This window comes from Perognathus longimembris, chromosome 23 (assembly GCF_023159225.1).
Source record: "Perognathus longimembris pacificus isolate PPM17 chromosome 23, ASM2315922v1, whole genome shotgun sequence".
Classification (NCBI taxonomy): domain Eukaryota; kingdom Metazoa; phylum Chordata; class Mammalia; order Rodentia; family Heteromyidae; genus Perognathus; species Perognathus longimembris.
The window spans coordinates 16,666,493-16,689,692 of record NC_063183.1 but is presented as its reverse complement, the minus strand read 5'-3'; the positions used below and the strand labels follow the sequence as shown (position 1 = coordinate 16,689,692).

The 23,200-nt window shown below is 49.2% G+C and overlaps 2 protein-coding genes across 6 annotated transcripts in view; one reads left to right on the top strand and one right to left on the bottom strand.

The window, feature by feature from the left end:
- Ift140 (intraflagellar transport 140) overlaps positions 1-5,044 on the bottom strand; it is a 57,469-nt gene extending 52,425 nt beyond the window's left edge. Inside the window, exons 1-5 of the mRNA XM_048332924.1 lie at positions 4,426-5,044; positions 3,548-3,725; positions 2,694-2,915; positions 397-518; positions 56-198 (exon numbers count right to left, since the gene is read on the bottom strand). Of these exons, the coding sequence (XP_048188881.1) occupies positions 56-198; positions 397-518; positions 2,694-2,915; positions 3,548-3,694 (634 nt within the window). The 5' untranslated portion in view covers positions 3,695-3,725; positions 4,426-5,044. The remainder of the gene's footprint in view (positions 1-55; positions 199-396; positions 519-2,693; positions 2,916-3,547; positions 3,726-4,425) is intronic.
- A 1,315-nt stretch (positions 5,045-6,359) lies between these two features.
- Positions 6,360-23,200, top strand: part of Cramp1 (cramped chromatin regulator homolog 1) — a 42,180-nt gene continuing 25,339 nt past the window's right edge. Inside the window, exons 1-5 of one of the 5 annotated variants that reach the window (XM_048332926.1) lie at positions 6,360-6,497; positions 8,295-8,632; positions 14,291-14,484; positions 18,959-19,112; positions 22,109-22,192. In XM_048332926.1, coding sequence (XP_048188883.1) covers positions 8,296-8,632; positions 14,291-14,484; positions 18,959-19,112; positions 22,109-22,192 — 769 coding nt within the window. In that variant the 5' untranslated portion in view covers positions 6,360-6,497; position 8,295. Of the gene's footprint in view, positions 6,634-7,179; positions 7,380-8,294; positions 8,633-14,290; positions 14,485-18,958; positions 19,113-22,108; positions 22,193-23,200 lie in introns of those variants that run through there. The other 4 variants (XM_048332928.1, XM_048332929.1, XM_048332925.1 and 1 more) reach the window with 4 other exon arrangements.

The window sequence follows — 23,200 nt, the reverse complement described above, 5'->3', positions numbered from 1 at the left end:
TGACCAGACATCCTGAACATGCTTTACGCCTATAATCATAAACCATGTTCCTCACCATCCATCAGACTGACAAAGAACGATAGCCCGTCTTGAGATCCCATCTTCAGCAAACTTCCGAAACCACTTTTCCTCCAGTTAAACATGTCCAAGGCTTTCTCATCACCACTCACTGCTGCCTTTGCCAACTGAACCAAGTCCCTGAGAGAAAATAAAAAGGCAGTCAGTGATGGTACACCCTTCGGCAGGAATGAACTCTGCCTTGCTGAAAAAAACAACACACAAAAAAAATAACAACAACAACAACAACAAAAACACAAAGGCAGTCAGGAGCACCCCTGCCTTCAGGATACAGAAGACACAGCCAGACCCCCCAGGAGTCGCACACTTAATACTTACTCGCCAGGAGGGGGCAGCCGGAAGATGCAGTGGGTTAGGTGTTTCCCATATTCATGCTTCAGCAGGGGTGTCCCCTGCACACGACCCCGCTGATCCAGTCTCCACAAGAGCAGGACACCAAGCTGCAGGAGATCAACTGCATGTGTGAGCAGACATCTTTACAGAACTGATTGGTAGTAGGTAAAAGGTCAACAGCCCTACAAAACATAGGCTGGTTCCTTAATCAAGAAATTCCAGAACCGGGGGCTGGGGATATAGCCTAGTGGCAAGAGTGCCTGCCTCGGATACACAAGGCCCTAGGTTCGATTCCCCAGCACCACATATACAGAAAACGGCCAGAAGGGGCGCTGTGGCTCAAGTGGCAGAGTGCTAGCCTTGAGCTGGAAGAAGCCAGGGACAGTGCTCAGGCCCTGAGTCCAAGGCCCAGGACTGGCCAAAAAAAAAAAAAAAAAAAAAAAAGAAATTCCAGAACCGGGTACCAGTGGCTCAAACCTGCAATCTTAGCTACTTTGGAGGCTGACATCTAAGAATTGCAGTTTGAAGCCAGCCTGGGGCAGAAAAGTCTCTGAGGCACTTTTTACTTCTTGGTCTTGGGGCTTGAACTCAGGGACTGGGTACTTAGCTTTTTTGCTCAAGGCTAGCACTCTATTATTTTGAGCTATAGCACCACCTTCAGTTTTCTGGTGGTTAATTGGAAATAAAAGTCTCATAGACTTTCCTGCCTGGGCTGGCTCTGAACTGAGCCAGTACACTAGTATCTAGGATTACAGGCTCAAGCCAGCAGCTCCTGGCTTCTGAGACTCTTATCTCCAATAAACTGCTCAGAAAAAGCTGGAAGTGGTGTAATGGATCAAGTGTTAGAACACTAGCCTTGAGCACAAAGAGGCTCTGGGACAGTACCCAGGCCCTAAATTCAAGCCCCAGGAGGGGCAAAAAATAAAAGAAAAAAATTATGGAACAGTTACATGTACACCATGGAAATACCAAACTATTTAAAAAGAAAACAAACAAACCAGAAACTCTTCTCTGTGCCCTTCCCTCTTTTATTTTTTTATTTTTTGGCCAGTCCTGGGCCTTGGACTCAGGGCCTGAGCACGGTCCCTGGCTTCTTCCCGTTCAAGGCTAGCACTCTGCCACTTGAGCCACAGCGCCCCTTCTGGCCGTTTTCCATATATGTGGTGCTGGGGAATCGAACCAAGAGCTTCATGTATAGGAAGCAAGCACTCTTGCCACTAGGCCATATTCCCAGCCCACCCTCCCCTCTTTTATTACTTGGAGATAGCAATTATTATTTGTTCAGTTCTTTATAATGAACTGTCAATTTTGGAATAGACTTGAGTTACTAAAAATGGGGTAGCTTCCATTTATTACAGCCAGTTTTCCCTATTACTACACTGTAAATAGTAATGGTATATTTTTATAATTTGCACAATAGTACAATAATTATGGCATATTTTTAGAATTTTCAGAATAAACTGATATTACATTACTAATAACTAGTGTACATACTTCACTCTTTTAAACTATTTTTTAAAAGTATATTTAAAGCTAGGGTGCCAGTGGCTCTTGCCTATACTCCTAGTCACTCAGGAGGCTAAGGATCTAAGGACTGCAATTTGAAGCCAGCTTGGACAGGAAAGTCCATGAGACTCTTATCTCCAATAACCTACTAAAAAAGCCAGAAGTGGAGCTGTGTCTCAAGTGGTGGAATACTAGCTTTGAACACAAGAAGCTCAGGGACAGCTACCTAGGCCCCGAATTCAAGCCCCAGGACACACACAAAACAAATAAATGACATTTTAAAATGGTATCTGTAGCTGGTGCTTCATTCCTGTAATCCGAGCTACTCAGGAGACTGAGATCTGATGATGGAGGTTCAAAGACAGCTGGGCAGGAAAGTCTGTGAGACTCATCTCCAGTTGACCACCAGAAAACTGGAAGTGGTGCTGTGGCTCAAGTGGTAGAAGGCTAGCCTTGAACTGAAGAACTCAGAGACAGTGCATAGGCCGAGTTCAAGTCCTACAACCACCACCAAAAAAAAAAAGTATCTGGGACCTTCCGACCATCTCTATAAAAGCAATTTCCTACCAAAATGTTTTTAAAATTATGGAAATAACTTTGGCCATAGAATGTGACCGTAGAAGGAAAACTTTTAAGACTTGCTTCCAAAATAAAATAAAACAAAATTTGAAACTACATCTCACAAGATCAGCTTTATCTGGGAGCTTGGCCTTTAGCATGTTTTGCCTGGTCCATCCTTACAAGTATGGTGGAAGATGGAGACAGAATGTGCTTACCCTGTCACCAGATACCAGGCAGCTCCCACTGGTGTTCCAGCTGAGGATGGTGATGTCGGCGGAGTGCGTTGGGGGTACTGTGTGCTGCTCCTTGTCCTGCTTGTTAAATACTATCACTTCTCCAGTTTCCCAGCCAATAGCCAGGACCAGCCGTGTTGGATGCCAGCACAAGGAAGTGACTTGGAAGGGCCTCTCGATATGTGTGTCTGGCACAGGCTCACCCTATGTTGGATGAGAAGAAAAATCCCCTATTATAGATAGTGGCGGCTACTTAAAGAATTTCTGCCTCCAACACCAGCAAGAAGCTCTAAGATGCAGCTAAGAGCCAAGAAGATCCAGGAGTGATAGCAGTAATAGAAGCTAAGAGAAGGTCACAAAACAGATTTTAGAGCGACCATAGCCCTGCCAACATCTCAATTTTAGACTTCTGGTCTTAACAGCTGTGAGAGAGAATGAATTTCTATGCTTTAAGCCAGTTTTTAGTAAAATGTTAATTCAACCACAGGAAACTACTACAGTTTCAAATGGCAATTCAAAATAGAAGGCAGAGCTAGAGCTGACAGGACAATGGGTAAGCATCCACAGACCAAGGCAAGTAACCAAAGATTGGCTGTGGAACCTGTCTTAAGCATTCCTAAGCATGTACCCAAACCTAAATGGCAGGGGTAAAAGAACTGCCCACACACCACAGCTTTTATGATATGAGGAATATGAACCTATGTGAGAATAGATGAGGGAATAACTAGAGTGAAGCAAATCTGACATAGCTCTCCCCTACTGTCCCCTACTCAAGAACAGAGGAATTACAAGAACCAGAAGTTATTACAGTCAGAGATGTAGCTCCAGGGACTCACTTGTTCCAGGTAGATGTCCACACTGCCTCCCAATGTTGTTCCAGTGGAGGCTACGGCCAGGAATGGGTGAACAGGGTGCCAACTGATGTGGGTGGGGGACCCAGCTGCATCTAGGGCTTTGATGCGGTGATCAAAATAGAGGGCCATGACAAAACACAGATCTGGACAAGGCTAAAACCTAAAAAGGGAGAAAAGGAAAAAGAAAAGAAACTCAACTAAGGAGAGATGCATATAAAATTACAGAAAGGAGGCAAACTGACAAATCATCAGACACCTGGTAGCTTAAAATTCCTCCTTAGGATAGTTTTACTTAGGAGGCAACTTTGTTTGGAAGAGCTAACAGAGAAAAACAAAATGAGAAGCAAAGAACTGCATATGAAATGACTTTGGATATGATGGCAAATAAAGCACATGTCAACAGAGAATGAAGATGAAAGCAAGTAAGCTATCTTAAAAGCCTACATTACAAACACAATTCTTTTTTTTTTTTTTTTTTTTTGGCCAGTCCTGGGCCTTGGACTCAGGGCCTGAGCACTGTCCCTGGCTTCTTCCCGCTCAAGGCTAGCACTCTGCCACTTGAGCCACAGCGCCGCTTCTGGCCGTTTTCTGTATATGTGGTGCTGGGGAATCGAACCCAGGGCCTCGTGTATCCGAGGCAGGCACTCTTGCCACTAGGCTATATCCCCAGCCCACAAACACAATTCTTGATCATTTATATTCCAATAGTAAGGATGGTTTTAATTTCTATAGCTGCCTTTTAAACAAACTGCCCACAAGAAGGTCTCCAATAAGAATATTCTTGTCCTTTACAAAAAGCATAAAACTTCAAGGATGTTGTCCAGTTCCAACTCCTAAGTGGTAGAGAACAGAAATATTACCTTGCTGGAGAATCAGGAACAAAAACCACAGCAGCTGTAGCAAAGTTGAACGACATGAACTTAATCGGCATTCTATTAATGTCCTCAGGAAACACACATTCTTTCCTTTAAAGAAGCTCCAGTATTTACCACATAAAACTGGCAAATGCAGAACTCAGGGAAAAAGGAAAAACGTTTCACTATTTTATTTTGTTGACTCCCCCTCACCTACATCTTTAGGGCCTAAATGTGTCCCCTTAAATCACCTTTTTTCGGAAAGAATGTTGCGTTTATTCCGTCATGGTAGCCCTTTATAAGGAGGATGCTTTAAGGATGGTTACTTCTCGATGACAATGTCAGGAACTCAAGGATGGGTTCCAACATAGGCTTTCAGGGGCAGGCACCAGTGGCCACCCTGCGTCTAGCCTTCTAGGCCGGCGCAGAGCATCTATCTGACATTACTGAAGAGCCTGGATGGCTAGGGGTAGGGGAGTGGCGCAGAGTTCACTGCTATCTTATCATTCTAAGCCGCCAGACGGTCGCTCAAGGGCCCTCCTGTTCCTTCCAGTGCCCCAGGCTGGTGCTGCCCACTCCACACAGCATCCATCCACAGGGACGCCCGCACAGTTACTGGGGTCAGTCGGGGTGCCTAAGAATGGTGGGGAGTGACTTTGGGAGCCAAACCCGCCACGGAGGAGTCCGGAAGGCCCGTCCCAGACCCCCCGGGGCCTCGGCAGGCCCGACTCCCGCCTTCACCCTCGCGTCAGCAGGCCCATCCCAGAGAGATCCCGGCCCAGCCCTGACCTCGGCAGGCCCGTCCCCAGCCCCCGTTGGACTCGGCGCGGTCCGAGAATACTCACCTGGGAGGGACCACAGCGCCGCCCGCGTTGCCCCGACAACGCCGCGCGACAAGGCGGAAAGAGCCGAGATCGTCGCGAGGCCTAGACGCCCGGAGGCGGAAAGAGCCGAAGGAGGCCAGCAGTGTCCGGCGCGCCTCCCTGTCGCGGCCCCGCCCCAGAGCCCAAGTGGTGGTGTTCCTCTACGGGCTCCCGCGGCGGACCCGGACTGTAGCGATCCAAACGTTGCGGCGTCCGACTCCCTGGGGCTCTCTGCGGGTTTATCTCACCCGCCCCAGGCTCCTGCTGTCCTCCTCGGGTACGTCCTGCCCACCCGAGGCGCGCTACCTTATCACAGCTCCGCGGCGTCGCCCCCGACTCCGAGGCCTAGCTCCGGAGCTCCCCCGGGACATCCGGGGCCGGTCGGCGCCGTTCCCTCAGAGCGCGCACCGGGCATATCAGGCCACGCCTGCGCCTCAGGCGAGCGCGCCACAGGCCCAGCCTCGAGGTTCGGTCGGGCAGCTGCGGGCTTCCCAGCTGGCGTCCAGTCCACCAACGGCCGGTAGTGCCAAACAGCAGACCACTGCAGCGCGTCCACGCCGGCGGGCGAGAGGGCTGAGGGGCGCTGACCTCGCCGGTACCGGGGAGGCCTAGTTTTCAACTCTCACTCTGGTAAACATTAGTTTCAACAACCCCCTCAGCGTATGATGAGGAAAACTGACAAACGCTACGCCACGGCGTGCGAATCCTCTCATCGGCTCCCTAAGCCGGATCCTCCCCACCCGGGTTCGCGCGCGATTCAAGACGCCGCGTTGAAGCGGCGACTTCTTCTCACGCATCCGTCAACACGGCGGCAGCCAATCACAGCCAGGGTGCTGGTCCTATTGGCTACCGGTTCCCCAATCAGAAGCGACGCACGGCCCGCACGGGCGCGAGGCCGTAGTCACAACACGCCGGGCGTCGCGAGCCGTCCCCAAATCCCGTGCGTGAGAGCGTGGTCGCCCGCTTTGGACCAATAGTAGCTCCGCTTAGGGGGCGCGTCCGCCGGAAAGTTCGTGCGTGCTCGCCCCCGTCCGTGACGCCCGCCCCGCCCCGCCCCGGAGCCGTCTCGGTGTCTCCGGCGGCAGCGGTAGCCGGAACTGTGCTGAGATCGGCGGTCCGGGCCTCCGAGGCCGAGCAGCGGCGGTCTGGGCGTCCGGAGCCCCGTCAGCCGCGAGCTAGCTAGCAAAGCGGGACGTGCGGGGCTCACACTTCCCGGTAACCGCGGCCGGTCCGCGGCCATCCGCCCGGCGTCGCGGCCTCGCCGCAGCTGCCCGGCCCGGCCAATTCTGCGGACGCCCGCGGAGGCCTGGGGACCCGGGAGCCAGGCTGCGGCGGGGCGTGGATGAAAAAGGTGACCGCAGACTGCGTTCGGAAACCCGTCGGAGGGGCCGCGGTGCGCGCGGCTCGGGCGCCCGCGGAGTGGCCGCGGTGCACATGGGGCTCGTGGGCTGAGGGGATTGCGCCGCGTGCCGCCTGCAGTCCTTCCTTCAGGGAGGTGCGAGGTTTTCCCACTCGGAACGGGACGAAGGGTGTGGAGCGGGGATGAGGCCCGCCGTCCCGGCGCCACCCACCTTCAGGAAGTGACGGACTCCCGCCCGAGTCCTCCGCCGCCGGGGAATGGCCCGAGAGGGCCGTCCGCGTTCCTGCCCCGCGCGACGCCCGCGGACGCGGCCTGGCGCACGGGCGAGCACCTCCTGTCCCGGCGGGGTAGCGCGAGGGTAGTGGGCGCCCCCACTCAGGAACCTGTGGGCTGGCTTTTGGGGAGCTGGCATTTGGTGAGGTAGAAGTGTGTCAGATTGAGAGAGAGAGAGAGAGAGCAGAAGTCTTAAGTTGTGGAATCTCTTTTAGAACTGGGTGTGTGTTGTCTCTTCTCCATGTTTTTTTAAAATACAGTAATTTTTTTTGGTAAAGTCAGTGTTTTGAACGACCAATTCCAGTAGAGGAAAGCTCCATTTTGTGGCAGATAACATCAGAGCCGTGCTGCTGCCCTGCGTTTCTGCCCACCAGGTCTTTCGGAAGAGATCCTAGCCTGCCTGCCGTGTGCCCTCCGCAGTGTCGCGGTGGTTCTTGTTGTGTTGTCGTGTGCTGGTTTCCCCGGTGAGTGGGGACGTTCTCGGCCGTCGTGTTGAGCGGAGTATCACTTATGTCCGGGAGTGCCTTGCCTCATCACGGACCGCACTGGCCCTGACTGCGGGTTGTTGGTCCAAGCTCGATTCTTAGGTTCGCCCTGCCTTAGGGTCCCTCCAAGCTTCAAACTATCAGTCTTGCATTTTGTTACGGACATCTTACCTTGCACCCAAGACCGCGGACATAAGATTCTTGCGATCAGACGAGGTTATAATTGCGCTGTCACTTTCCCGGGTGTCCCCGGCCCGTTCCATGCAACAGGCTCTTTGTTGCTCAGGCTTTGCCGTGGGCACAGCCCGCAGGCGGCCCGCGTCCGCCGCCCGGGCAGGGTACTGCAGCGCGCAGCCCGACCCTCGGGCATCGCCACCATCAGACCGAGCGGGCGGGCCGGGGCTCCGTGGCAGCGCGGGCCGTTGCGCGGGGCAGGTGCGCGTCGGGACCCCGCGCGTCTCGGGTGGACCGCCGGCGAGGCCGGGCGGCTGCGTGCGGCGCGGGAACGAGGAGGTCGCAGGCCGGGCCATGAGCCTCGGCCCCTCCGGGTGGGTGGCGGGACGGCGGGGCGTCGGAACCCCGGGGGCTGAGGCAAGGTTGAAACCTGGTGGGGTCGGGCTGCGGATCCGCCGCGCCCGGGTCGGCCCCGGGCGCTCAGTTGGCGGGCCGGGCAGGGGGCGTCCGGGGGCGGTGGCTCCGGCCAGGCCGGCGCGGCGGCGCGGGGCCGGTCGGGCGGGACCCGGCAGGTCCGGGGTGAGGTCCCGGCCCGGCGCGGTGCGGGCCCTGGCAGGCGGGCGGCGGGCGGCGCTGGAACAAACAACGGCCGCCATGTTGGGAGGCCGGCGGTAAACTTCTGCCCGCGCCTCTCACAGCCCCTTGCCTCTCCCGCCGCAGGATGACAGTGAAGTTGGGCGACTCCGGCAGCGGGGAGGACGGGCTCAAGAAGCTGGGCAAGCGGGCAGCCGATGAGGAGTCGCTGGACGTCGAGGGGCCCGGCGGCGCGGACGCGGCCGAGGACAGCAGCGGCACAAAGAGAGACGGCCCGACCCCGCGGGCCGGCGGCGCCCCCGCAGCCCCCGGAGCGCCGCAGGCCTCGTCCCCGCCACAGGGCAGCTCCCAGGACCAGCACCACTTCCTCAGGTCCAGCGTGCGGCCTCAGACCAAGAGGCCCAGGAAGGACGCGCCCTGCGCAGTGGGCAGCGGTGGCGCCAGCTCGGGGCCCCGCGGGAAAGGTAGGCATTCCCCATCCTGCGGCCGTGTCAGCCGTGGAGCCCGCCCTGGATGGCTCTCTGCAAGGGCATGTGTCCCCTCTTTCCTTCCAGGAGGCATTACTCGCTGTATTTGTGCCAGGGGAAGGGGCAGCTAGTGCCCTTTCTTTGGGCAAGTCAAATAGATTCCCTCAGGGTCGCTGCTGACTTTTCTCAGATGGCCATGTTAAACTACCAACAATAGCTTAGAAATGGGGATAGAAAGTACTTGCTCTGGCTTTTCCTCAGACTGTCAGGTGCTGGGAGTTCAACAAAGGAACTGGCTTTGAAAATTAATGGGGAGAGAATTTGTAGGAAACCCAAAAGCAGTGACCAATAACCACAGGAGTAGACTGCCTCATTGTCCAACACTGAAGTGTTCTTTGGCTTGAAAAGTACCAAGGGCACTGAGAAGGAACTCCTGGAGTGTCAACCCGGGTTTAGTTAGTGCATGGATGTTTGCTTCCCCTCCACCTTACCCCCCGTGGTGCAAACAACCGTGACCCGACTTCAGGTCACACTCTGGTGTGTTGTCCTAGTGTTGAGAGGCAGTTGAGAATGTCACTGCTTGACTGGGGTTACTGGGGTCCCCACTGAGGTAATAAGAAAAGCAAATGGCATGTTTTGTTCTCCATATGCGCATACTTCCTTGTATGCCTGGTGCTTTTTCTTAACTATGAGGCAAACTGCTCTTACATTCTATTGTTTCAAGCCAAGTTTGCAGCACTTTTTAAAAACAGCAGATAGCACCCTGACTCCTGGTGTGCTCTGCATAGGAAAAAAAAATCTTTCACTTAGTTCCTTGGCAAACATTAATTTAAATTTACTAATGGTACTGGTAGTTTTAAAAAGAGAATATTTCAGCAGTTACTAGAGAATTCATTTTGCAAATGTGTCCCATTAAACTCACTTCTATCTTATTCACAATTGAAGTGGGTGGGATTCCTGGGATTCCTAATTCATTAGTGACAAGTCTTGCTTAAGGATTTAAGTGTGAGATGACCTTGCATGTTTCAGAAATTAAAACTTCCTGCATATACATATATTTTGGTGTGAAAATTGATACTGGGTTAGGAAAACATTGAATTTGTATCATAGTCTTGATTAAAAAAGTAACTTTTCACTGCTAGTTACAGGTACACTTGAGCTTCTCCGGTCTGTCTTCACTCATGTAAACTCCTTGGCTTTGGTGGAGGTGGTTTCAGCAGTGTGGGACCTGGTTGCCCACTGGTGTCCCCACATCTTCCATCTCCCTCTGACTGCACTTTGCTTTCAAGTTTGCTTTTCCATCAGGGATATGTGTCCCCACCTATGAAAGAAGGAATGGGAGCCATTGCTGTGGCCTTGAGCTGGGGCTGCTGGAAGGAAATGTTGGTGTGAAGGCACTAACAAACCCATCTCCCTGTACATAAATGAAGGGATGCCCAAATCTTGATGTCCAGGTGGGGCCACAAAGGGAGGTTTGCTTCATTTTTACAGTTGAGGGGCTTACCTGGGTGGAACAAATTTCTGGTTAACTTGTCCCGTTCTTGATGCTTCTGATCATGCTTGTCTGACTGTGCGGCCTAGGAGCAGAAATTGACTTTTCAAGTTTACTATTAATAAGATTTATTAGAGTTTGTGTTTCTTGGGACTTCTTTTTTCCAGTTGTAGCCAGCTAAGCTGTAACAGCTTTCTCCAGAGGGAAGTGGGAAGCCTTGTCCTTTTGATGCACTTCACCATTTCCTGGACATTCCCCATCAGGCTTCAGTGAGAACGAAACTAGTCATCATTTTCATCCATGCAGGAGAGAAGGACAGGCGACCACAGTCCTGTGCGTGTTGTCCAGCCAGTCTCTAGAACTGGTTCTCTGGAGGATCATTTCCCTTGTGGACTGGAAATCTCCACTTGGGGTGGCAGACAGGGAGGGGTCAAAAGGAAATGAGCATTTTTCACTTTGCAAAGTATTTCACTTGCAAGAAAACTTCCACATGTGTAGGGAAAGCTCACAGTTGAAGCTCTGGCATCTTTTTTTTTTTCCTTACTGTGAATCTTTTTGTTTGATTGAGTTCTTAAATTTATTTTCTTAGTTATCATTAAATATTTGTAAAAGAGTTCTCAGTTCAACATGCCAATTTATGAGTACAGTGTATGTTGATCAGTCTCATTTCTGTCACCCCCTTCCCACATCTGTCTCAACCATTCCTATTCCTTCCAGTTACCTTTTCACATATGGACATTGATTGCTATGATTGACAGCTCCTTCAGTTGCTGGCTTCCTGTCTTGCCAATCTCAGTCCTCATAGACATTTGGAACAAAGGACTTGTGGAGAATATGGAGTTCTTTCTTGTCTAGCTTTCTCTACACACCTCTGCTTTATTACTCTGAGTCTAGGAGTAGACTTTTCTGTGGAGGGAGTTATGTGTATGCTTGCACTGGTGTTTGAACTCTGAGCCTCACATTCCTACTTGTCTTGTCTGCTCACTTGCTCACAGCTGGTGCCTTACTGCTTTAGCCACACCTCCATCTTGGCTTTTTTTTTTTTTGCCAGTCCTGGGGCTTGAACTCGGGGCCTGAACACTTTCCCTGGCTGCTGTTTGCTTAAGGCTAGCACTCTACCACTTAAGCCACAGGGCCACTTCCGGCTTTTTTTTTCTATATATGTGGTGCTGAGGAATCGAACCCAGGGCTTAATATATATGAGGTGAGCACTTTACCACTAGGCCATATTCCCAGTCCCCATCTTGGCTTTTTTTTTTTTTTTTGCCAGTCCTGGGGCTTGAACTCAGGCCTGAGCACTGTCCCTGGGTTCTTTTTGCTCAAGGCTAGCAATCTACCACTTGAGCCACAGTGCCACTTCTGGCTTTTTCTATGTATGTGGTGCTGAGGAATCGAACCCAGGGCTTCATGTATACAAGGCAAGTACTTTACCACTAGGCCATATTCCCAGCCCCATCTTGGCTTTTTGTTTGTGCTGCCTGGCAGCCTTTAGACTTTCATTGCCTTAATTTCCCCACCTGTGAAAAATATGAGTAGTAAATCTGCGTTGTAAGAATGAGATAAAGGTAGGCTTTTGCATACATTTTGGAATTGAAATAATGTTCTGTATTCCCAAGCTGTGTATGGTAGCTGGTAGTCTTCCCAAGATGGTGGGAAGGAAGGCCAAGGCAATATGCCTGCTTTCCTCAGATGCACACTGTAGAGAGTAGTCTGCCATTGGGTAGAGGTTTGGGAGAACAGAGAGGAAGGGGGCTGTTGGAATTCTTGTGGTAGAAGCACAGTGGCCATGGGGGCAGCTAGCACTGTGAGGTGGGTGTGGACTGAGAGGAAGAGGTTGTTTTGTGGTGGAGGCATCTGGAGCCTGAGGTGTGCTGGTGTGGGGTCACTGAACAGCAGAAGTTGTCCATTGAAGTATCCTGGGCTGTAGCATCTACTGAGTGAGGCCTCTGGGCTCATTCACATGTGGGAGAGCAAAACGCTGTCCTCTCTCTGCCTACGAGCTGCTTCCCTTCAGGCTTCTTGGGTGTTTACTTCTTGCCATGCTCATGAGTTTCAAACCCCTGTGTGGTCTCAGAAATGCCTTTGGAACTTGTCTTTGACTCTTTTTGGTTGGATTTCTCACATTCCCACCTGGAAAGAATTGAAATTGTCTTACATCTCTTGCACTTCTTTTTCCCCTTATCCTTTGTTTTTGCTCTTCCCCTTGGTTACTACTCCCCTAGGCTTTATTTGCTTTTGTTGTTTTTCCTCTCTAAACTGAGGGTAACTTTTTCTAGGTGGTTTCCTTTAAAATAGTCTTACGAGAGTGTCTTTGGGCCTCTCTTCTATTTTTATACTGCTTGAGCTAAGCAAGGAAGCCATGTCCTCATCTGAAGTTCCTGGGGTGGATCAGATGTACTGCATTTTTCTCTGAAGTATGTGAATCTACTCTACTTTCACAACGCCTTTGAGGTCTAGAATGCCTGGATGATTACATGGGTGATTTCCTTTCTTTGGATGTCCAGCTTGCTTTAATTTCCTCTGCAGAGGAAATACCACTTCTAAAACATCAAAAAGAAGGGCTGAGCAAGCTGACTGCCTGTCAGTGGAAAGGTATCTTGTCCCACTGAGGAGTTGTTTTGCCACTTAAGGGCCCTACCAGTCTCACTGGCACAGCTTTGTTTCATGTCTCCAAGTGTGACATCCTGTTCTTTGCCCCAGTGGTCCCCTCCATTTCAGATATACTCCATTCTGTTTTAATTTATGATTTACTCTCATCAGAAGCACCACTGTTATGTTCCAGTCTCACTAAATTAGCATGGTATCTGACTTAAGTTGTGTGCACTCTTTTATGCATGCATGGAAGACAAGAAGGGGAACTGTGGGAAGTTAAGCTAAATGGTCCAGGTAGAGCTGGTTGGTAAGCTATGACGAGAGGAGAGAGTTCATGAATGTTTGTTGTGAAACTGGAAATGACTTTAAAGTCCTGTATCATGGATGATGCTGAGGTGGCCAAGCAGCCCTTTCTCAAGAGTAAGGGGCTCAGTGCAAACTAGGTGGTTTGGTATTTAGAACTATTCTTTTGGATGGGAATTTGAACTCAGGGCCTCATATTTGATAGTCAGGTACTGTACCACTTGAGCCACAATTTCAGCCCATTTCTGCATTGGTTATTTTCAGAGTAAGGTCTTGCTTTATGCCCTGGCCAGCCTGAACTCTAATCTTCCTGCTTGTGCTTTCCTGTGCCTCTGGGGAGGACAGGCATATGTCCCTGCACCCAGCCATTCTGCTTCTCCTGTGACTGGGAAATGTCCAGCCATTGACTAAGATGGAATCTTATAAGTTTCTTTATTCCCAGGGTGACCTTGAATTGTAATCCCCTGATCTCTGCTTCCCAAGTAGCTAGGATTACAGGCTTGGGCCACTACACCTGACTGTTTTTTTTACTATTTTTTTAAACCTTTGTTGAAAAGTTGGAAGATTTCTTAGCATTTCATGGTCTCTTTACCTTATCCTTCCAGGAAGAAGGCAGTCCTCTGACTGCCTAGTCAGAAGGACATCTGTGACCTCCATTTCTCCTCCAGACCTCCCCGTGATATATGGATGGCCTGGAAGGGCTCCTAGATTAGGGACTGGTGCAGTATGAGGGCTTGGGAAATTCATGGTGCTCCAGACCCCAGTCTGGAAATACATCAAGAATAAGTCTAAATTATAGATCTTCCGGCATTAAATGGTTTATATTCTATTGTACTGATTGTGTCTGGACGAAGGTCACATTTTACACACATAAATGTTCTCTGGTACTTGAAGTTCAACTTGTTTATTTGAAAAGATGGTAAGAATATTTTAACCAAAGTGCATCTGAATAAGGGACTATGAAACAGGGTATCGGCTTTGCCAAGGGGGTAGGTCTCTGCACCTTCTGTGAGTATGAATGTCAGGTTGAACAAGTGCGCAGCATTGCAGGGCTGCTCAGAAAGGACTCTGTCGTCCTCACTGTGTCACCTGGTCAGTTCAGGCTTCTGTTGTTTGAGACTCATTTTCTCCTGAGCATTATCCTGCTGGCATTCCTGGTGGAGTAGCTTCAGCGAGATGGCAGGCAGTGTGCCCCTGCCCCACTCTCCCCGCCCCCCCCCCCCGCCCTTTTTGGAAGAGGTTACTGTATATAGTCCTTTCTCTCCAAGGAGCTGACAGTGGTGCGTCATCATCTGGAAACGTGTCTGGGGTTGCCCCTGCCACCCCCGCAGGGGGCTCGCGCTCCTCCTCCCGGAACTTAGGGTCTTCAGGGACTGAGAAGGAAGAAGGCAAGAAGGTCCGGCGGCAATGGGAGTCATGGAGCACAGAGGACAAGAATACTTTCTTCGAGGGACTGTATGAGGTATGTGGTACTCTGGAGAAGGGGTGGCAGATGCGGCCATCCTCCCTGAATCCTGCACTTCCCACCTTGTCTGTATTCCCCACATCTCTTTGCCTCATGGCTACAGGTTAAGCAAGATTCATCAGGTAGCCCCAAAGTGGCTGGATGGGTGGGAATTTCTTTAGCTCTGACTTTGGCCTCCTGTTTCCCCTGTGTGTTTCAGGGCCACTTTTGCTTCTTCCCAAGGGTCTCATTGTCTCACAAATACATTGTTGACTGGAGTGTGAGCCTCTCCTCTGTACCTTTCTGTGGCTTTGGAGTGGGCTGGTTTTGGTGGGGGAATCCCTGAGTAAGGATGCCCAAGTGGGGTACCATCAGAGTAGCAGCAGCTGTATAACAGAGTTTGCAGCTAACATGGAACCAGATAAAACACTACAAATAAAGAAGTGACTGTTCAGACATGTTGTCCAGTGAGGTGGCCACACTCGGTGCCTGCTACTCAGTTTCTTAATTAACATTTACAAATATTCGATTTCAGGTATAGACAAACTGACCTGTATACACACTCCCTTATTTCTAGTTTTATTGGCTCACAGCCCTGTCCCTCCCTTTGGGTGTTGTGATCCAGTGGTGGAATCAAGTAATCACAGCATATGGGGAGTATCCCCTGAGTCTGGCTAGTCCCAATACTACTTAACCGTTCCCCTATGCTGGTCATTGCCATTCCTTCGAGATGTTGTCAATAGGAATAATGCAATGGTGAACATCTTTGTGTATATTCCTTCCTTTATGTGACTTCTTTGGTGTGTGGAATTGGGAATAGGTTACTTAGTTAATGAGCCTTTTCCTTTTGGGGGGAGAGGAGTCAGTCATGGGGCTTGAACTTGGTGCCTAGTGTTTTTCCTGAGCTCTTTTTCCTCAAGGCTAATGCTCTGCCATTTTGAGCCACAGTGCCATTTCCAATTTTCTGGTGGTTTATTGGAGATAACAGTCTTACTCTTCTGGCTTTCTGGTGGTTTATTGGAGACAACAGTCTTACACTTCCCATTTTCTGGTGGGTGATTGGCAATGAGTCTCATGGACTTTCCTGTTCAGGCTGGCTTTGAACCACAGTCCTCAGATCTCAGCCTCTTTGAGTAGCTAGGATTACAGGCATGAGTCATCTGTGTCATTCTGCTTTTCCTTTTTTTTTTTTTTTTTTTTTTTTTTACCACTTCTGGGGCTTGAACTAAGGGCCTGAGCACTGTCTCTGGCTTCTTTTTGCTCAAAGCTAGCACTCTACCATTTGAGCCACAGCGCCACTTCCGGCTTTTTCTATATATGTGGTGCTGGGGAATCAAACCCAGGGCTTCATGTATATGAGGCGAGCACTTTACCAGTAGACCATATTCCCAGCCCCTCTGCTTCTCTTTTTAATAGTTCATTGGGATGATGGAGAAGACTTGCCAAGTGTAGGAAACAAGCTCAATCAAGAACTGTAGCTTTGAAATTTAGGCCATGAACTGTTAACAGAGAGAAAGGAAAGGAGACATTGCTAAAAGTGAACAGACTTGTCTTCGCTCTCTTCCTGCAGCTGAAGATGTTCCTCCTGAGGTTGCAATCCCAGGCGGTCATCACTGATCTGTCAGTAGTCTGACTCTTTGTCCCTGCAAAAGATGAGACTTCTTTGGATAGATGTGAAATCATTTAAACAAATCCAAAAGTGTTCTTTGTGCATGAGTGTGTGTGTGTGAGCATGTGAGTGTGAGCACATGTGTGCGTGTATGCTTGTGCCAGTTATAGGGCTTGAACTCAGGGCCTGAGCTGTCCTTGAGCTTTTTCATTCAAGGCTAGCAATGCAACTTGAGGCACCGCTGCATTTCTGGGCTTTTTTTTTTTCTGTTTAATGTGACAATGAGAGTTTCATGGACTGCCTGGACTGGCTTTGAACTGTGATTCTTAGATCTCAACCCCCTGAGAAGCTAGGATTATAGGGGTGAGCCACCTGTGCCTGGCTCAGTGTTCTTTTTTTGTTTTGTTTTGTTTTTTGCCAGTCCTGGGGCTTGAACTCAGGGCCTGAGCCAGGACAGTTCCCTGGCTTTTTGAGCCACAGCGCCACTTCTGGCCTTTTCTATATATGTGGTGCTGAGGAATCGAACCCACGGTTTCATGTATACGAAGGCAAGCACTTTACCACTAGGCCTTATCCCCAGCCCCCTCAGTGTTCTTTTTACAAATGTAAATTTTGGAATAACATGGAGGCTGTTGTATAGATTCTATCCCCAAATTGTTCCCTCTACAGCTGTTTGTTAGGCAGCTCTGTGGTTCTTACAGTGTCAGAATCCATAACTGTTGTTGAGTCTTGCTTGAAATTATTAGTACTTCAGTGTGATCTTTCCATCCTGGGGTGATTGGACTCTGTAGGGGCTCTGGATAGGGAAAGGAAGGTGTGATTGTTGATTATAAATAGTAGGGGATGAATTCCTTGTTATGACCTGCTTTCTGACTTTCTTTAAAGTGAGTTAGTGTATTTCATTCTTGTTGAGCTAGCCGCCTTCTTCTTCCTCTTTTTTTTTGTGTGTGTGGTACTGAGGTTTGAACTCAAGCTTGCTAGACAGGCTGCTTGATCTACATCTTCAGAACCTCATTTCATTTTCTGGGAAGGAATGTTTTTAGTTTTCCTGAAATCCTTGGTTAATAATAATGGTTGTTTATTACTGGTACTGTATATCTCACTGTGTGAGGGAGAAAAGGGAATAAAAGAACATGCTAGTAAGTATACATGTTTTTGCCTGACATTTTGTATGTCTGACTAAAAGTAGGTGGGGGTTTGATGGAGCCTCTCTGAGTCTCATTATTTGGGGAGTGTGGAAAATGAAATCTTGAGCTGTGGGATTGTGGTAAGTGCAGGCTTCTACTCTGAGGAGCATTATTTCTGCAGTGCTTGTGAAGGTTTGATTTCCCAACCCTTGGTATGGGGGGAGAACCTAGAGTCTTGTGTCTGCTAACCACAGGGTCCATCATTGAGTATACCCCTAATCCCTTACTGCCTTTTTGATGCAATTCACTTCTGACTGAGGCTTCCAGTGGAGTCCTAGCTCAGAACAGCACTGAATGCAGAGGAAATTGAGTGGCTCCAAAGCCAGAAGGAAGTCTTGCTAGATGTGCAGAGCAAGCCCTGCCCTTCCAGGACTTGCCATCGTATTAAGGAACTCTAGCAGGTATATATGAGGTTGACTGTTAGGAGGCATATAGTTTGTTTCAGGGATCAGAACTCTAGGTGCTAGGCTAGTCTGGTGAGGAAGTCTTGTAAGGAAAGTGAGGCCTCTGCTTCCATTGTCCCCTAAGTCAAGAGACAGTTGCAGAAGAGATGGTCTCTGTCTGAGATAGACACAAAAAGGAGGTATTTCAGAGTTGGCTTTGCTTTTCATGTTTTATGAGACTTTTTTTTTAATTTACTTTATTGTTTTAGAGGTGAGATACAGCAGGGTTACCTTTACATATATCAGGTAATAAGTACATTTCCTTTTGTGTAGTGTCATCTGTTCCCTCATTCCTTCCCAATCCCTCTATCCCATCTCCACCCATGAGTTGCACAGTTCACTTTCATCAATATCCAGTGCACTCCACTGCCGCACTTTTTCCACGCTTTTTCCTCTAATTCTGTGCCTTCCCCTCACCTTCCCACAGATGTGCACATCAATACACCGCCTATAAGGTAAAGAATACAGAGTCATAAGAAAAAAAAAGTTAACAAAAAAGTCCTTTATTCATATCTTTGGAGTTCATTTACATATATGTATTCATATACATATGAAGAGGCACTTGAGTATTGTACCTTTGTGATGCCCTCCTAAGACTATCCTCTTTTGGTCTCACTATGTGGTAGCTAGAATCCTGTGTATTGCCTCTTGTTTTTTATGGTGGGGATCAGGTCTCTCATTGTGTTGCCCTGACCTGCTTGAACTCTTTTTTCAAATTTCTTCTCCCCCTTCCCTCACCCACTTGTGGGGCTTGAACTCAGGGCAGGGGCATTCTCCCTAAGTGCTTTTTGCTCCAGGCTAGAGCTCTAGCCCTTTGAGCCACAGCTCCACTTTCACTTTTCTTGTAGTTAATTAGAGATGAGTCTTAATGGACTTTTCTGCCCCAGCTGGCTTTGAACCTCGATCCTCAGATTTCAGTCTCCTGAGTAGCTAGGGTTACAGGTGTGAGTCACCAGACTCTGGCTGGCCTGAACTCTCTCTCTCTTTTTTTTTCTTTTTGTCACTTTTGAGGCTTGAACTCAGGGCCTGGATGCTGTCCCTGAGCTCTTATACTCAAGGCTGGCTCTCTACCACTTTGAGCCACAGTGCCACTTCCTGGCCTGAACTCTTGATTGTATTCATATCCTCCTGCTTCAACTTCCAGATAACTGCAGTTAGAAGCATGTACCACAGTGCCTTGCTCCTGGTATTTTTTGAAATAATGAGCCGCTTTGTTTTAACTGCTGCACTTTATTGTGGGCTTTATTTTCTAGCACGGAAAAGACTTTGAAGCTATTCAGAACAACATTGCTCTGAAGTACAAGAAAAAGGGGAAGCCAGCAAGCATGGTGAAGAACAAAGAGCAGGTCCGTCACTTCTACTACCGCACCTGGCATAAGATCACCAAGTACATTGACTTCGACAATGGTGAGTGTGCTGTAGCCCCCACCTACCCACCCACCCAGGGCCACCAAACATGGATGGCTTCTGCTCAGAAGTGCCCATAGGACATTTTTCTGCATTGTCCTCACTCACCCAGCCTGAAACTTGCTTCCCAGTGCTTTTGATCGGTGGCATGGCCAGTGCTGTACCTGAGATTTTTTGCTCAAGGCTAGCACTTTACCACTTTGAGCTACAGCACCACTTCCAGTTTTCTGGTGATTAATTGGAGATAAGAGTTTCAGAGGGCTGGGGATATAGCCTAGTGGCAAGAGTGCCTGCCTCGGATACACGAGGCCCTGGGTTCGATTCCCCAGCACCACATATACAGAAAACGGCCAGAAGCGGCGCTGTGGCTCAAGTGGCAGAGTGCTAGCCTTGAGCGGGAAGAAGCCAGGGACAGTGCTCAGGCCCTGAGTCCAAGGCCCAGGACTGGCAAAAAAAAAAAGAGTTTCAGAGGCTTCCCTGCCCAAGCTGGTTTTGAACCATGGTCCTCAGATATAAGCCTTCTGAGAAGCTAGGATTATAGGTGTGAGCCACAGGTGCCTGACCCTGTCTTGGTTTATATCGGGTTGAAGTGAGTGTTTTTGCCTTCCAGAGAAAGTCCATGTATGCCTCTGATTTTGTGTGTGTGTGTGTGTGTGTGTGTGTGTTATTTAGTAACATTCTGAAAGTCAGGCCACACTGGCTGGTCTAGCCACACTGGCTGGTCTAGAAAAGCTCTCTAAATGAGAAGGCTGCCAGCAGGTTTAGGGTTTAGAGGCTGTTGTGGATGATGTGTGGATGGAGAGGCTGTATTTGATGTGGGGTAGTGGGGTGGGCCCTACATTTCTACATGGTGGGAAGTGCAGACTCGGGTCTCATCCATAGCTCTAAAGTGCAAATGCTCATTCCCAGGGCCTGCCAAACCTGCAGTTCTCTTGTGTTGATGTCAGAAAGTAGTGAAGCAGATGATTCTTTTCGACTTTTTCACCTTCTGCTGTTCTCCTAGCCCTATGCTTCCTAGGTACCTGGAGGCATTATTCCTTTAAGCTCTTACACACCTCCAGGGGTGAGGGGTAGTGGCTCTGTGTCAACAGACCTAGCAGGCATCCTTTCCTCTTTCCTCCAGCCCCCTTCTGTCCTGACCGTACACCAGCTTCATGTCTTCCATGTAGTCCTGAAGTTCTGTTGGGCCTGCCAAAGTGGTTATGTGCAACTGGGGCCCATTTGCCTCTATGAAGCTGTACCAGGAGACTCACTAGAATCCTTTGTACTGTCTAGCCTCTTGCAGCTGGCTGTCTTCTACTAGTGGGGAAGGCTGAGAGTCTCCGGTTAGAGGTGCCCATGGTGGTCTTTATATGCTGTTATGTCACATTAAACACAGTAGCTATGGTCCATATGTTTTATGTGTATTTTTGATGGTCTTTTATTGCTTTCTTTTTTTTTTTTTTTTTTTTTTTTTTTTTTTTTTTTTTTTTTTTTTGGCCAGTCCTGGGCCTTGGACTCAGGGCCTGAGCACTGTCCCTGGCTTCTTCCCGCTCAAGGCTAGCACTCTGCCACTTGAGCCACAGCGCCGCTTCTGGCCGTTTTCTGTATATGTGGTGCTGGGGAATCGAACCTAGGGCCTCGTGTATATGAGGCAGGCACTCTTGCCACTAGGCTATATCCCCAGCCCTATTGCTTTCTTTCTACACTACATTAGTACCAATTATCAATACAAGGTGATTTCATTTTGACATGTCCATAAATGCATTTTGTATATACCTTGAGCAGATTTGCCCCATCATCATTCTGAATTTGTTAAAAAGCTACTTCATTTGTAGTTTATCAGGTTATCTTACTCCTTAAGAATAGGAGCCATCTGAGCGCTGGTGGCTCATACCTGTAATCCTAGCTACTCAGGAGGCTGAGATCTGAGATCATGGTTCAGTGCCAGCCTGGGAAGGAAAGTCTATGAGACTCTTATCTCCATTTAGCCACCAGAAAACTGGAAGTGGTGCTATGGCTCAGGTGGTAAAGCAGTAGCCTTGAGCTGGAGAGCTCAAGGACAGCACCCAGGCCCAGAGTTCAAGCCCCAACCAACCAAAAAAATAAACAACCAAAGCAGGAATAAGCAAGAAGGGTTTGTGCTGCCAAGGACGAGTTGTACCTGTCTGTAGCTCAATGTGTGTTCCATTTGGGTTTCAGCATCTTATAATCCTGCCCTGTTTCCACATGGGTAGCTGGTCCCCAATGCTGCATTGTTAGGATCACAGTGGTTAGACAGAAGGATTCTCTCTCCTTCCAGTGCCTAAGGTCCAGACTTCCAGGGTGGCAGGACTTCCTGTCTATTCTTTGCTATTCTCTGTGTATTGCTAATGTCCCGAATGGCTCTAGGGAGTAGTCATCTGCCCCTTGGATGAGCCTTCTGGAGTTTCCACACACTCTCGACTCACACTGATGGCCAGGCATAGTGGATACCGTGTTGAGTGATACATGTTTGTCTCTTAGCTTTCTAAATAAGGCTGGTACTTGCTCCTAAGGGGTAGATATTGTGTGAGATTCAGTATCAAATCCTTTGTGAGCTAGTGAGAACAGGCAGTGGGGTAGGAGGTTTCCAGGGTCCAGTGTTAGACTTATTTGTGCTGGAAAAGTCTGTCCTGGGGATAGACCCTATCTGCTGGACAATAGGTAGGATGGTGCTCACATCCATTCCTCCCATGCTGTAAGAACCTGCTGTTCTGAACAAGTGACTTCAGGAGACATTTGCTCTACTCTTCAAAGATAATGTTTTAAACTCTACAGCTCATTTTGTGAAGGTTTTTATTTTGAAAATTACAAATGTTCCTGTATGCTCTGCCAGCTTCTCTCACAGTCGGCATCATGTGTGAGTGAGGGACTGGGATGGCTATGTGAGCCTGAGCTTCCTTTGATCCACTCTGGTTTCAGTCTGTATGCACAGCTGTTCTCATTGAGTGTCTGTGTCTCCCTACTTGAGCACTGTTTTTTCTCTTGTCCTGCAGTGTTCTCTCGAGGGCTGAAGAAGTCATCTCAAGAGCTGTATGGCCTCATCTGCTATGGGGAGCTACGCAAGAAAATCGGGGGCTGTGAGTATTGCTGCCCATCCTCAGAATGGCAAAGTGGCACTCAAGTTTTACCCTAGTGCATTTGGAGCCTATGTGGGGGCTCCTGGCACATGGAACTGTCAGAGCTCTTGGCCCCATAGGGGGTTCTTAGGAGATAGCCTCTAGTTCATTAAGCTTGCCACACGCTGGGGCCCCTAGCCCCACTGCCTTGCTGTCCTTTCGAAGAAGTACCTCTTGACCTGTTTGTATTTCCCCAAGCATCTGTGCATAGGCTGCTCTCTCTGAGCCCCTTGTAAAAATGAATCTGAAACTTTTCTTCCACATACCTCATTTTGCCTAGGGTTTCTGACTGGAGTCTCTGTCCTGTCCTGGAGTATCCACACACTGATTATGTGAAGCACCCTCGTGGCTTCTCCGTGGGCTAGTGTCATCCATTTAGAAAAGGACTGTGAGCACTCAAGCTTGAGGGCAGTAAGTGATCTGCTTAGGGTTGTCTGCTTCTTCACCCTGGAGAGACAGAGCTGCCCTTGTATAGCAGTGCCTCACTGGCTCCTTCATCAGTGCCTTCATGAACGTAAAAGTCCTGTGCAAAGGTCCTCCTTGGGCCTGGTACAGTGCTGCAAGCCTAGGGGCTGGTGATGGCTTCCAGGGGGTTAGGCATGGTGTTCCTTATACCAGTGTCATCGCTTGAGATCATTCAGCCAGGGGCTGGAGCATCACAGGTCACCAAGATGGGCTTTCTTGCCTCTTCTCTCCCCTTTCCCACTTTCCATTCTTCCAAGACAGAAAGTCCCATGTGACAGTCCCATGGGACAGAAAGTCCCATGTGTCAACAAGGCCCTAAGTGATCTGGTTTCATGGCCTCTTCTTCCTTTGGGCTCCACCTCCAGCCCTCTCATTGTGTAACCTGCCAGATGTAGACAGGACTGCAAAGTCTTGTGCCTGTCCCATCCTCCCTCACCTGAAGATGGTTCTGGAGTAGGTTCCAGGACAGGCCTCCCTGTCCAAAACTGCCATGCACTCCACACA